This window comes from Diadema setosum, chromosome 17, assembly GCF_964275005.1.
Source record: "Diadema setosum chromosome 17, eeDiaSeto1, whole genome shotgun sequence".
In the NCBI taxonomy this organism is placed as follows: Eukaryota; Metazoa; Echinodermata; class Echinoidea; order Diadematoida; family Diadematidae; genus Diadema; species Diadema setosum.
Window position 1 is genome coordinate 9551898 of NC_092701.1, and position 16134 is coordinate 9568031.

Sequence of the window (16134 nt, forward strand, 5' to 3'; positions counted from 1 at the left end):
TGTTAATTTTCTTATTGACTGTGTGCAGATTTGGCAAATCTATCCAGTTTCCTCTATTCTTTCAACACTGTAAAGAAATGTGCTGAAATTGAGAGTCACCAAACTGATGATGATTAGATGATGATGATTTGTACAGCAAAGATTTGATGGATTAATCATATTCTTATACTTTTCGCTTGTGTCATAGGTATCGTCCTGGCGGTGCTCCTCCTTATTCTATTCCTCCTCACCATCTGCCTCTGTTCCCGGATCCGCATCGCCGTGCAGCTCATTTCCGAATCCAGCAGGTTAGCCACACCCATTGCCAAATTCTGATGATGGTGACATCTGCGCGATGGAAGAACGTGCAAGAGAGAAAAAGAGCATTTATGACATTTAGTGGAGTATGTCCCTTACAAACCTATGTCTGGCATTGGAGAGAATTGCAGGATATTTTAGTCCATCAACTGCACAATCAGATCAAAAGTTCAAACAAGCGACATAGATGTTACCATATTTATTGCAGTTTGTTGGTATGATAAAGCTGTAAATATTCTATGTTTAGAAATGAGTGAAGTCTGGTTTAATCATTCTCACTCGTTTTGTCCGAAATGAGAACTCAGTGAAATATGTGACAATGAACAAAAGTCAAATCTCTTTCTTCTCTTCATTGTGTTTCTTTCCATGTTTCATCACTGTGGTATTTTATATAATGCCTGAAGAGATCCTTGTCATATTGATTGGTTGTTTGACATTGATCATTCAGTCTATTTCACTATGACGTCATCATCCGTGCAATTGTGGCTCCATTTACCGTGCAATTTTGGATCCATACGATTTGCTCCATTGCACGCTCGCTTAGAGCCCAACGCGCTACGTGTGTAAAACGCTTGCATTTGCAGTGTGTGTATGCGACAGCGCGCTAGCGTAAAGCACTCAGTGAGCACTCGCATCTCGTGATCTCAGATTCTCTCTTGTTTTAATGAAACATCAAATAACAAAGATCTATTTTAGGCGTTATATAAAACAAATAATAAATGTTTTTCATTCATGCAATGGGCAGAATATTTCATTTGGTGAAAGATGAAATGTTTGATCCATTCAACGAGGCATAGCCGAGTTGAATGGATCATTTCATCTTTCACCTCATGAAGTATTCTGTCCATTGCACTCATAAACATTCATTATTTGTATAGTGAATGCATATTCACTCATTGAAGAAAGTTCTCAAAAGAAAATTGATATGAAAAATTTAAGCACTGAACACTGGGAATCAAAAAGATTGCTCAGAACTTCTAAATGGGCAAAATTGATTGATAGGTCAGGCACATCCTTTGACTACCGGTAATTGGTATGAATTTTGATTGCAAACTATCATGTAAATAGTCACCCCTGAAAAATCAAAACAAGAAATCTAGATGAAGTCGTATTGATATTTAACTCTAATTAATCCAGCATAAGGCTGCATTTTTTTTATGCCTCCGCCAACGAAGTGGCCGGAGGCATTATGTTTTCGGGTCGTCCGTCCGTCCGTCCGTCCGTCCGTCCGTACGTCCGTACGTCCGTACGTCTGTACGTCCGTACGTCCGTCCGTCCCGTTTTGTTTTTGTCGATATCTCAAGAACTGTGTGGTGGTTTTGCATCAAACTTGGTATGAGGGTATATCCTTGGGGGATGATACTTTGTGTGGATTTTAGGGTCACAGGGTCAAAGGTCAAAGGTCACAGGTTATTTTGTGAAAAAAAAAATTGAAATTTCATGTTTTTCTCCATATCTCGCAAATGGTTCAAGGTATCTTCATGGAACTTAGTATATATGCTTGTACCGATGGGCAGTGATTATCTAGGGAAGTTGGGGGTCATGGGTCAAAGGTCAGGGGTCAAAGGTCAAGGTCAACTCCTCAAAATATAACTACTTTCCTTATATTTATGCAGTGCCTGAAGGATTTTTTTAAAACTTGATGTATGCATGTATAACCCAATATATATTCTGTGGGAAGTTTCTTGCCAAAAGGTCAAAGGTCAAAAGGTCAAAGGTCAAGTGAAAGTGCTAAATTGCACTTTTTCTTCCATATCTCAAAAATAACTCAAGGTATTGTCATGAAACTTACATATTTATGCATGTTCTACCTAACAGTAATTCTCTTTGGAACTGTGGGGTCAAAGGTCAAAGGCCAGGTTTCGATAATACTATTTTACCATTTGATACTGAAATTATACTTTTTCTCAATACCTTGAAAATTACTCAATGCATAAACTTGTAAAAGGGTCAAAAGTCAAGTGAAAATCATCAGTTCCCCCAAATACCTGCACTCTGACGTTTTAATCATTCATCCAATTGAACCTAGTTCTAGGAAAGTGAACATTCAGCACATTTGTGGCAAACCTGTCATTTTAATATTTTGCCAATTGTGTGAAACTGTCATCACACATTGTCAAGACATTGTACTATAGACCTATTAGGAGAACCATGTATTATGGCGGAGGCATACACCAGTCGCCGAAGCGACATTTCTAGTTTCTTGTATGATGTACAGCAGTGTCAGGTCAACACTGTTTGCATACTACTGTATACGCCATATATTTCGTGAGTCTAATTTTTCGCGAATTGGTACCCTCGAACAATTTTGCGAGTGGTTAAATTCGCGATCGTGGAGTACAGTACCGAAAGAAGAAATGTATGCGTGCACGTCACATTAATGTGGCAATGAAATTTGATATTTCTGTGCATTTTTAAAATTAGCGAATAGCATTCCACTCGCAAAATTGGCGAAAATAAAAACCTCACGAAATATTTGCCGTATACAGTATTAAAACATGTATATGGCACATATAAATGTGAGAGTGTCTGTTTGTCTGTCTGTCTGTCAGGGCGGTGAGTTCGATGTGGAGCACCCTCTTCTGGCCCATTATTCCCTTCATCCTCCAAACGGGCGTGGTCGTCGTCTGGGCTGCCATCGCTGTGTATCCTTTCGGTCTTTGTACCTCACCACGCCAACTCTTACCAACACCTTTCTTTTTTTCTTTTTTTATTGCAACTGATTGGCAAGTTGCCCAACATCAACCACCAATTAATCAGTGTTTTGCTAGTAGCGTTGATAAAAAAATTGTGGGCTTATGTAGATATTCATCAATTCGAATAAATTTGCAGTACCTGCTGCTTGCTTTAAGGATTAGAACTAGCACTGACTGTCTGGCAGAAGCTCGTTGGTCCAGTGGATATGATGCCTGCCGAGTGATCAGGAGGTTCGTTGGTTTGGATGTAACGCAAATGTTAATGCCCGTGATTTTCTTATCGTTGGTGCTACTAAATCACTGATTAACTGATGCTTTGCGGATATGTCATCGATGTAGGGCAGTTTGTCAATGAGTAGAAATAAAAAGCTTGATTCAAGAATTCATTGATTTGAATAAACTTTGCCCATGTCAATATCGTTTCCCTCCCCATCGTCAGAGACCGCTTGCACTTTGTGCAATCTCTGAGAAATGTCATACCAGGCCACTCCCTAAACAGTTGAGAAATTGGTTGAATCTATAAATGTTCTTCACTATGAATTATTGCATGTCATCATCAAATTACTTCGCAGCAAAATTTATCAGAGCCTTTTATAAATGCTTTGTTTAGACCACATAACCACACTTGATTTCACATCCTTCAAACTGCTGTCAATTTGAACATGAACAGCAAATAGGGCCCACAATTAACATCCGTAGGAGATCAAAATTACATTTTTATAAATCAGTTGTCAAGTGTAAGATGTGCGAACAATTTTTCTACTAATGTATACTTAAATGTGATAAGGTTTTCTCTTAGTGATGGCGATCTTTATGGAGTAGAAAATGCATTCGTCCTTGACCAGGTCCCAAAATTGCTCAGTTACCTAGCAACCTCGGAAGTGCCAGTTTATGAAGTATACAATGCCACAGGTATGGCATCGACGGGGCAGACCTGTGATATGGAGGCAAGTTCATGGCTAACTTTCAAATGATATAGCACCCTTGATTAGTGGTATTTGTTGTCAAGTTAGATGATTTTTTTTTTGCATCTTTTAACTTGAAGTGATTAGCAATATATGAACTCTGAAATGATCAGGAATACTTCATCCACTCAAATCACTGGGTATTCTGTAATACCATGAATCAATTTTCTGATTAGGACTGCAGAGGTGTTGATGTTTTGGTCCTCCAAAGCAGTCAGTACATTCTTATCATATTGAGATGCTGCTTCTGTAGGTATGTGGAAAGTGCAAATTGTACAAAATAAAGAGCAAAATAAAAAATACAGACCACACCAAGCAAGGTGACATCTGAAACTTTCAATCACTTGTAAATTACCAATGTGCCATAATAATATTTTGATGGTTGTGGTAATGTATTTCAATTGTTGCAACTCTTGGCTGTTGAAGGGTTGATGGAATTATTGGTAGATGTTGCCTGGGTGATTATGTTGATCTGTTCAATTTTGTTCATGCAGACTTTCGAAGAAGATTTCAACATCACCTCCAACATGACTGAACTGTCGTGCGTCTTCGTGCGATATGACATGCTGGGGTACTACAAGTGGCTGCAACTCTACAACTTGTTTGCTTTCTTCTGGCTCATCAACTTTGTGATTGGCCTTAGTCAGGTGACCCTGGCTGGGGCCTTCGCCTCGTACTACTGGGCCTTCAACAAGCCAGCAGACGTCCCTTTCTTTGCCCTCAGTAAGGGCTTCTATCGAGCCATCCGGTAGGTTGCTTTATAAGTCTTTTATCTTAGGTGCTTCTGTGCACTCTCATGGTTTACTCTATTTGTATTTCAAATCAATTGAGTGGCCCACATCTCTTCAAGCTTGTCTTTTTTGTGGCCCTCTCTTTTCCAATAACACAGTGATTTTGTTTAAATGAAATAGTTTAGAATAGGTTATGCACTTGCTTCATTTTCTTCCATTTTCAAATGAACGTTCATGTACTATGATTTATTTAGTTGTATCTTAAGAAGTTATGATACTGAAAATAGCATTTAAATTGAACTGAATTGAAATTGAATTCAACCTGCCTTTGCTGTTTAGTCGTATCTACTCAGCTGCACTTGACAAGCATGAGCCAAACATAGCTGTAGTACAGTTGAGAGTGTCAAACTTTGGCATTTCCATCTATGCCATATATCATTTTCTGCCTTTTCTTTTTTTCTTGAATAATACCCAACGAAAGAATCATTACTTGTATACACGATTACACAAAGCAACATTATGTACAAAGTGCGGTGTAAGACCAGTATGCTTTTGGCATATTGATAACCTTTTTCCTAGAAAAATACTTTTTTTTTTAAAGGTCAAATCCCAGCGCATGCTCTAGTTCCTTCTTTTTCACTTGACGTTCATAGTGATAGAGATCAGCAGGCATACGATTCTATTCACATACGTAGTAACAGTAAAAACACAACCTCTGTGAACTTTGTGTTTATTTACACGCAGGCAGCCCTTTGTGAACGAAGCAGGCATACAGTTGTAATACATTACAGAAGCGGTATCCACTGAATTCCTTTTTCTTTGTAGATTTCACACAGGTTCCATCGCGTTTGGGTCTCTTCTCATCGCCATCATACAGATTATACGAGTTATGCTGGAATACGCAGAGTACCAGCTCAAAGGTAAAGCATGATGTGTTGGCTAGATCTAATAATGGGGAGTTGTACTTGAACCAGGGAGGTGCTGTATGGTATGTGCGCGAAAAAAAAAAAAAAAAAAAATGCAACTGGGCTTTCTGCAACAATAATTTCACAAATAACGAATCAGTCAAAATGCGATTTCAAGGTATGAAACTATAACTGACATCTTACAGAAAACACCATCTGTTTTGCTTTAGTAGTCACAGAAAAATTGGGATCCTTGTCGTGCATGCCAAATATCTCTTCCCTCCAAGTGTAGTCCTTTGTGTTATGGATGCCAAGAGCATCCAAGTGCTAGATTTGGAAGAAACAGACCCATGACATGCTTCCCAATGATCCACATTTCTCTGTGAACACTTAACAAAATTGAATTGGGTTTTCTGCAAGATGTAGGTAAGAAGAACTAATAGTTTCATACCCTGAAATACCATTAATATTGCATAATTATTGTGAAAGTTATCATTGCAAAATCGAATTTATGATTAATTATTTATTTGTTTATTTATTTATTTATTCATTTATCATTTATTTATTTGTTTATTTATTGAGTCATTTATCATTTATTTATTTGTTTATTTATTGAGTCATTTATCATTTATTTATTTATCTAGTCATTTATTTATTCATTTATTATTTATTTATTTATTTATTCGTTTGTTTATTTATCTATTTATTCGTTTATTTACTTTTATTTTTTTCAGGGGGGGGGGGAGGGGACATACTGTAGATGGAATAACAACTCTTTGTACTTAACTATGCAAGCGCATATTTGGGTTTCGAAAGCACAGCAATAGGATGTCTGACATTCCTCTATGTTTTGAAATAATGCTTAGCGTTGAGACAATATTTGGAGATGAAAGAGTTTTACAGTATTTCATTAAATTACAAGCTGCATTTCAATACATCATTTCGAATAAATACAAGAATTTGCTTAGAGCAACTTGGGAAAGAATTCAAATGCATTTTGATCTGTTCTTATCATAATGTGCAAAATGAAATAAAATGACAATTCAGCTAATAATTTATTATTACTCTCTGATGCAAATATTTGTGCATGTTTTCTAAGTTTGATCTTTCATATTAAGTTCTCCACTCAAGGATGTCCAGCAGGTTTATTGTTTCTGCTTTTTTGCTGTTAAAAGTTAATGTATGCATGTACACATTGATGATCATATATATATATATATATATATATATATATATATATATATATATATATATATATATATATATATATATGAAGAGTTTGTTTGCAAAAACCGATAAGTCCATATTTGCCAAATGGAGATATTTGCGATTAAAGGTCAAGAAAAATAAAGAGAATAATAAGAAAATTTTTGCTTCTTTTGACCATAACTTCAAAAATATACCATTATAATGTAGTGACCAATATATCATTTAAAAGGTATTATTTTGTACTTGTACGACAGAGATCATACTTCAAAATCTTCAAAAATGGACTTATCGGTTTTTGCAAACAAACCCTTCATATATACATATATATATATATATATATATATATATATATATATTTTGAAACAAGGAAGGAAAAACTGACCAGAAACAATTGTAATAATAAATAGCGAAAACTTTGAGCAAAGAAAATGGGTTTTCATCGGGATTCGAGTGGCACACATGCACACACTATAGCTTCTGACCACACGAGCAAATAGAATTAAGGGTTTGGGATGAACACCGATCTAGGGCTTTCAATAGCTCAGTCGGTAGAGCACCGGTCTAGTAATCCGGAGGTCTGGGTTCGAATCCCGATGAAAACCCATTTTCTTTGCTCAAAGTTTTCTATATATATATATATATATATATATATATATATGTAACCGTGCACCACAAAATGAACAAGAAGTCGCACACAGTGATTTTGTGTGAGGACTGAAAATAGGTGAAATGGTCAACCTAACCAATCTTAAGTTTTTCATATTTTCTGAAAGAGAGTGTGTCCTTTCTTTCCAATATTTAGATATTTAGATATTTAGTCTGCTCTTTCAGAATCTGCTATTAACTAAAAATCCATTTTTTTTTTTCAGTGTAGACTTTGAATATATTTGAATTTGAATTGGTGCTCTTTTTTTCCCCTTATTTGTACCACCTCTACATCTCTGGTCCATGATATTTCATCTCCCATCAGGAAAAGAGAACAAAGTGGCAAAGTTTATTCTGCGCTGCATGAAATGTTGCTTCTATTGCCTGGAGAAATTCATGAAGTTCATCAACAAGAATGCATATATTCTGGTGAGTACCAGCATTGAGCACAATCAAGCCTTTCTGTGCCCAGGCACTGAGCTCAAAGGGCAAGTTCAACTTAAAGGGACTGTACAGTTCTGGTCGAGGTGAGGATTTAGCTTTTAACGTTTCGCGAGATATTCAGAAACCACTCTATGAGATGTCAAAGAGCGTGCAATTCTAAGGGGTATCAAAAGTTTATTTGATGAAAATCGGTTTTGAAATGGCTGAGATATCCAAAAAAAAAAACCCAAAGTGAAACAAAGAGCTCCTAATAAAAGGAGTGGTCTGTCCCCTTTTATTGTTATCATTTGTTTTTTGGATATCTCGGCCATTTGAAAACCGATTTTCATCAAATGAATGTTGAATCCTTCTTAAAATTACATGCTCTTTCATATTTCATAACAGGTTTCTCATTATCTCACTTCAATAGGAATGTTATAAACCTGAATCCCCACCTCAACCAGTACTGTACAGTCCCTTTAATATATGTGTGAACTGAGTGAATGCAGCAATATCAGAGCAGAACACATCAGTGAAAGTGCAAGGAAAATTTGACAATCCGTTCAGAAGTTAGGAATTCTGGAGGTTTCATTGCCGCCATTGCTGGATGAAATGACTACTACAGTGTGTGATGTCCATGCGTAGACTAGATATCAAGAAAATATAAAGAGAATTCCACAAAATTTCATTTCTGTTTGAAAAGTACACATTCTGTCAACTTTCTACTGACATAATATTATGTTTAGTGACTGTAATATTATTCCCCCTACTTTCTGAAAGAGGCAAGTCAAGCACTGTCTTTTATCATGCAAAAACTTTCACTGATGTGTTCTGCTAATATTGCTGCATTCTCTCAATCCTTATGTTTATGAAGGTGAACTTGTCCTTTAACAACTGCCAAGATTTTCATCAGCATCCAGTAATTCATCCGACCTTGACCTAGTTATAAAGTTGGCAAGCCCACTGGGATGTAGCATTGTGCCTGGTCCAACAGGAAGGCCACATGGCCAAATGGTGATACACTAGGGATTTGGGGATTAGGTAATCTCCATCATTCTCAGTTAGTTTCTAGACATCTGAGCCAAAGGGGAAGGAAGCACTCTAATGGGCATGCCATTCATTGAACAAATCAGAGCGAAGATTAAAGGCAGTATTATATATGATCGTCAGAGCTTTATGATTACAACTTACAAAACACAAGCAATTTTTAAGGCAGCATGTACATGTAGGCAGTGGCCTATCAGTTGTTATCACTTGTTGATGTTGCCATGGCAACACCTTGGCAGAAGCCAAAATTGGTTGTGCTCGGGTCAAATTCTACCACTGACAGCTATTCTATTTATGACTGATGATGACTGTCGCAGTGAGCTGGTATTTGGTGTTTGACAATTTGGTATCATTTGTGATTGTACATCACAAAACCAACAAAAAGTTGCATGCCGGCCCTGATTTTATATGAGGGCTCTAGATAGATGAAATTGGTCAGCCTACAGCTGTAGTTGATCTTTACTATTTTAATATTTTCTGAAAGAGCAAGTCTTCTTCTACATGAATCCAAAATTTGGGATTATAAAACAAGTAGGAAATTGTGGTTTTCTTTTTTTTCCTTTTTTTGCAGTTTTTAACTAGAACGCTTTTTGTAGAATAGTGTGATTAGGTACTACTATGTCTGTTCAAAGGGGCACCTCATTATATGTTAAGAACCCCTCTTCACACTCTTTACTTTCAATTCTGACAACTTTTGAAAAGATGATGCTACTGCTTTGAAAGTTATATAGTAATAGTCATGAAGAGATTGTGTTTATAGAGTTTGCATTTTTTTTTCAGCTTAATCTGATTATCCCTTCATTGCTGTTGCTGTAGAGTTTCATATTCTCTTTCTTTGTCCCATTCATTGCACAGAGCACAGCATGGTGAGATTAACCCATTCCCGGTATACCAGGTTCCCGTGGGAGCAAATAATATACGGGAACCTGGTATACCAGGTTCCCAAGATGAAGACAAGAGTGCCTGCTTTCGTGGCCTAAATTCATGTTTCTTTGTGTTGTAATGCCCAGAAAATGAGTTTGATATAAAGATAAGAGTTCATTCTATCACCGTATGTTCTCTTTCTGTTGGAAAAATGTGTGTATTACAGAATGTTTTATCTTTTTATGCCTCCGCCAACGAAGTGGCCGGAGGCATTATGTTTTCGGGTCGTCCGTCCGTCCGTACGTCCGTACGTCCGTACGTCTGTACGTCCGTCCGTCCCGTTTTGTTTTTGTTAATATATCAAGAACCGTGTGGTGGTTTGGCATCAAACTTGGTATGAGGGTATATCCTTGGGGGATGATACTTTGTGTGGATTTTAGGGTCACAGGGTCAAAGGTCAAAGGTCACAGGTTATTTTGTGAAAAAAAAATTGAAATTTCATGTTTTTCTCCATATCTTGCAAATGGTTCAAGGTATCTTCATGGAACTTAGTATATATGCTTGTACCGATGGGCAGTGATTATCTAGGGAAGTTTGGGGTCATGGGTCAAAGGTCAGGGGGTCAAAGGTCAAGGTCAACTCCTCAAAATATAACTACTTTCCTTATATTTATGCAATGCCTGAAGGATTTTTTTAAAACTTGATGTATGCATGTATAACCCAATATATATTCTGTGGGAAGTTTCTTGCCAAAAGGTCAAAGGTCAAAAGGTCAAAGGTCAAGTGAAAGTGCTAAATTGCACTTTTTCCTCCATATCTCAAAAATAACTCAAGGTATTTTCATGAAACTTACATATTTATGCATGTTCTACCTAACAGTGATTCTCTTTGGAACTGTGGGGTCAAAGGTCAAAGGCCAGGTTTCGATAATACTATTTTACCATTTCATACTGAAATTATACTTTTTCTCATTACCTTGAAAATTACTCAATGCATAAACTTGTAAAAGGGTCAAAAGTCAAGTGAAAATCATCAGTTCCCCCAAATACCTGCACTCTGACGTTTTAATCATTCATCCAATTGAACCTAGTTCTAGGAAAGTGAACATTCAGCACATTTGTGGCAAACCTGTCATTTTGATATTTTGCCAATTGTGTGAAACTGTCATCACACATTGTCAAGACATTGTACTATATAGACCTATTAGGAGAACCATGTATTATGGCGGAGGCATACACCAGTCGCCGTAGCGACATTTCTAGTTCTAATTTAGTTTGCCCTTGCTCTGCTACAAAACTCATATGAACATGTACATTAGCGATCAGAGCTGAGCTCAGTAGATTTCTGTGTTCGCTGACTCCAGTCATCGCATTCAGGTGCCTGGTTTTGTATAGAACAAACGGGTCTGTGAGCCCATCAGCGCACGCTTTATTCATACATGGCACCGATTGATATTTGCATTGTTCAAGGGCACATGTAGTTGACCATAGGGAGGGGATATGTGCACTGCTTGACTGCTTTCACACAGATGGATTACCAGCCTGTCCGTTCTCTGTCGACGGGCAAAAATAATCTCATTTGGGGACATCAAAGGTATTTTAAGAATTTGCGGAAGGAACAGGTTAAAGCAGGGAGGTGTGAGAGACACCTCCCTGGTTAAAGGGATGGTACAGTATTGGTGGAGATGAGAATTGGGCTTTTAACTTTCTGCAAGATACCAAGAAAACACTTATGATATAGTACAAAGCATACCATTATAAGAGGAATTCAAAGTTTATTTCATGAAAATCGGGTTTGGATTGGCTGAGACATCCAAAAACAAAGTAAAACAAAGTGATCGTATTAAAGTGTGGGTCCCACAGTTTAGTAGAATCGCTCTTTTTTGGATATCTCAGCCATTTCAAAACCAACTTTCATCAAATAAACGTTGAATTCCTCATAGAATTACATGCTCTTTCATATTTCATAAGAGGTTTCTCATTATTTCACCAAAAAATGTTAGATACCTGAAATTAGGTCTCAACCAAAACTATACGCTCCCTTTAAGTACTTGAATAGACTCTAAACTTCAAAGCCTATTTTCTCTGTAAACACTTTTCCAGAGTGTGTACTTTCTGTCCATTGTTTGGATAGGCAAGAATGGTCCATTTGTAGTCATACGTCATTTTAAAGCTTAGACTTTGATCTTTCAGAATCTGTCCGTAATTGAAAACCAATGTCTGTTGACTTTTTGTTGGTTTTGTGATGCAATGTCACATTTGTTTGTTTGTTTGTTTTTTTCACTTTATAGCTGTAGATAGAAAAAGTGGTGTAGATCTTGGTATGAAAATACCTCAACACTATTTTGGTGTCTGTCTTTGGAAGACAGTAACGGTAATACTGATGTTCGTTTGTCCCTTTCATTGTCTGTCAGATTGCTGTGTATGGCAAGAACTTCTGTTCTTCGGCCAAAGAAGCCTTCTTCCTCTTGCTAAGAAACATCGTCAGGTGAGTTTTCATCTTCTTCTTTGTTTTTTCTTGGTTTGTTTTGTTTGCTTCTGTTTCATCATTTGGTTGACACATTATGTCTATTTCGTGCTGTTTACTCATAGTATATGCCTCGTGGCATTTCAGTGGGTGCTCTCACTTTGCTTTAGTCTTGTTACATCACTTTGTACTTCTTAGTGTTGTAATATTACTTATCGGCCAATTTATGTACCGATGATAATTGAAGAGAAATAAAGATAACAATTGCTTAGGATGAATGAAAATGGAGTCATTATTATAAATTGTATCAGCATAGATCAATCTTTTAGAGAACCAGTGAACTCAGCATTTTTACTTCTTTTTGCAGAAAGAAAAGAGAGGTGTATTATCACCTAAAAAAATCTCCCACAAAACTGTCACTTTTTTCATTTGTATATATGATTTATGATAAGCAAATGAGTGGGAAGTTATCAATTTGATGGTATGTAAATATTCAGAAGAATTGCAACAGCAGGGCCAGTCACACTTATGGCAATGATGGTATTTTGTGTGGTATGTTGTAACGCAAACACAGATACCTTGCAAAATACTGCAGTATTTAGGGTTCATGCCAATCACATATTCGGTGTTTGAGTGTGAACCCTGTCACAAAATACCACCTTTTCAACAGCGCTGTATTTTTCATGTGACCGGATGTGCTTCCGTGTCTTCTCAACAGAGGAGATACACGTGTGCGCATAGCTTCCCTTGGAGAGGTACTCTCGGGCTAAAAATTCCACGGTATGAGAATGGTACCAACTGAAATACCGTGGTATCTAATACTATGGTATTTCATGGATGTGATTGTTGTCAAGGCATCACTGTGGTATCCATTGCCATAGTAATTCCTGTGTTAGTGCACCTAATAATGACGTAAAGAACTACCGATAATATTGATTGATAGAAATCATATTTTTTTAAAAATGTGCCTCTCTTGGAAGTCATAAATGTTTGTCTTCTTGTCTTCAGGGTTGCCGTGGTGAACAAGATCACTGACTTCCTCCTTCTCATTGGTCAGCTTCTCGTCGTGGCCGCCATCTGCGTGGCGGCATTCTTCTACTTCACCATCGAGGTCACGTGGGTCAGCGCAGTGGTCCCAGTGCCGGCCGTCAACTACTACTGGGTTGTCATCATCGTGAGTGGCTCTTTGCCCGACTATTGTAAAGCAGGGGTTTTTTTTTTTTGGGGGGGGGGGGGGGGGAGGGGGAGGGGAAGGGAGGGGGTCGTACATGTACTTGCTCGGGGCCCCCCACTTTTTTTTTCCATAATGCAGAGAAATACACTTACCACTTTGCCCCCCCCCCCCCACTATTTTTACCTTAGGAGTGGCACCAGAAAATTGTGCTTACGCCCTCTCTCTCTTTTTTTTACTTGTCACCTGATTAAAGGGATGGTACAGTATTGGTGGAGATGAGAATTGGGCTTTTAACTTTTTGCATGATACCAAGAAAACACTTATGATGTAGTACAGAACTTACCATTTTAAGAGGAATTCCATATTTATTTGATGAAAATCGGGTTTGGAATGACTGAAACATCCAAAAACAAAGTAAAACAACGCGATCGGAATAAAGTGTGGGTCCCACACTTCATTAGAATCGCTTTTATGTTTGGATATCTCAGCCATTTCAAAACCAATTTTCATCAAATAAACATTGAATTTCTCATAGAATTACATGCTCTTTCATATTTCATAAGAGATTTCTCATTATCTCACCGAAAAATGTTTAGAGACCTGAAATTAGGTCTCAGCCAAAACTGTACCATCCCTTTAAACCCGGAAGTGGCACCAGAAAAGTGTGGTAAGCCTCTTTTTTTTTATGTTGCTTATCAGCCAATCAACCTTGGAAGTGGCATTGGAAAATTGGTCTTAAGCCTTTTTTTTTTTGCTTGTTAGCTTATTAAACCTGGAAGTGGCACCGGAAATATAAACTGCCCCCCCCCCCCCATCTTAAAAACATAGAGTTGGCCCTGCATTAGTTTTAGTTGTGAATTCTTTCTGAATTTGCAAGGGGCTCCTCAGCATATTGACTATTTCTGAAGCACCTTTCAGCTCTTTCCCCTGTATGTGTATGAGATGAAGGAAATACCAGATTTTGCAACGCGATTTGAGTCAGCTGATATCTGCAATTTCTCATAATTTTCCATCACATTTTTAGAAGTATTTTTGTAGTTTATGCCAAGTTTCTCTGCATTTTTGTTCGAGATGTGAAATTGACTCTAATAATCAATGAAGTTCTCGCACCTGTACATTTTATTTGGAAAGAAGAAAACAGAGATTTCTTTGAAACTGTAATGTATTGGAAGATTTATCACTCTACAGTGATGTTTTTGTTTTTTCTTGTCTCTCCAGGTTATTGGTATAGGTACATACCTCATCGCTAAAGCATTCTTTGGAGTCTTTGACATGTGCGTGGACACCCTCTTCCTGTCTTTCTGTAAGTATCTCGCTCAGATTTCTTGTGAAATCTTCCTAAATTTCTTGACACACTTTCTTTACATTCATCACATGAAATGCTAATTTAGATTTATATCATCTGGGAGCTACAGCAGCAATTACAGAAGCAATTAAGGGAGCATTTAAGGAGGTAATATTAATCTTTAGATTGTCTAGGTGGTGTGGGGAAGACCAATAAGACTGTGTGTACATAACCTTGAGAAGCATGCATAGTTTTTTTGAGTGTCCATTTTACAATTATATGCCCTCATGATCTGAGGAGCTAGTGATGTGTGTGTTCAAAACACATGATATTAATAGTGATAGTAGCAATAGTCATGATAATAATAATAATAATAATAAATAATAATAATGATAATAATAATGATGATGATGATGATAATAATAATAATAATAATAATAATAATAATAATAATAATAATAATAATAATAATAATAATAATAAAAATAATAATAATAATAATAATATAATAATAATAATAATAATAATAATAATAATAATAATAATAATAATATTAGTGATGATGATGATGATAAGAAGAAGGAGAAGAATGTGAGACATGCGATTTCTGTGGTGCCATTTCCATTGATAAAATGCTCAAGGCACTTTACACTGACAGTACCATGCACATAGTGTACGTTCTGCATATGGGAAGGAAATTATGGTGACTGTTTGACCAGACTTATCTTCCAAACTTTGTTAGGTGTTCCAAGTGTTCTCTCAAGAGCATGCATCTTACACATGTACAATGTAGTCCAGTTACTTAAATTTGCTGAAATACGTTTTGCACAACTTTGCGCGTGTATCATCTGCAGCCAGGATTAGCTGAAAGAGCTTTTATAATTATACACACTGCAAAAATTTCGTATGATCCGTTGCTAACTTTCAGATTCCATTTTTAAATCCCCAGTAGAAATGACGATGACCTGACCTGCTTTTGCAACTATGATATCTGAAAGAGCCTTTATGAGCGATTTTGTGTTTATTAGAAACCCCGGATTCACAAATCATCCTCCGAAGTGTGATCTCTTGCTGATGGTGTTATGTGATTGATCTTTGTGTCTTTGTGCAGTGGAGGATCTGGAAAGGCACGAGGGTCGCCCGACAGACCGTACTACATGTCCAAGAACATGATGAAGATCGTCGGCAGAGAAGAATAAGAAGGTGGAGGAAGAGTGGTAGGACACGGTGGTGTCTTGACCATCCTCCTGTTTGCATTCTCACCACACCACGCATCTTCCTCTCAAACGATGAATTGCCTCTCCACAAAAAACAAAACAAGAAAAAACGAAGAAAAGCCACTGCAAGCCACCTTGCACTGCAAAAAGAGACAGAGAATTAGCGATAAGAGATGCAGGTTGAAAGAGATGGAGATCGAAGCACCTTAA

At 37.2% G+C, this 16134-nt stretch overlaps 1 protein-coding gene across 1 annotated transcript in view; it reads left to right on the forward strand.

The window, feature by feature from the left end:
* The window catches only part of LOC140240875 (choline transporter-like protein 2), a 61673-nt gene extending 45745 nt beyond the window's left edge, over positions 1-15928 (forward strand). The window contains 12 exon segments of the mRNA XM_072320648.1: positions 188-287; positions 2850-2942; positions 3856-3940; positions 4453-4706; positions 5515-5609; positions 7774-7877; positions 12196-12269; positions 13257-13422; positions 14641-14725; positions 15819-15836; positions 15839-15897; positions 15899-15928. Coding sequence (XP_072176749.1) covers positions 188-287; positions 2850-2942; positions 3856-3940; positions 4453-4706; positions 5515-5609; positions 7774-7877; positions 12196-12269; positions 13257-13422; positions 14641-14725; positions 15819-15836; positions 15839-15897; positions 15899-15928 — 1163 coding nt within the window.
* Positions 15929-16134: the final 206 nt, after the last annotated feature.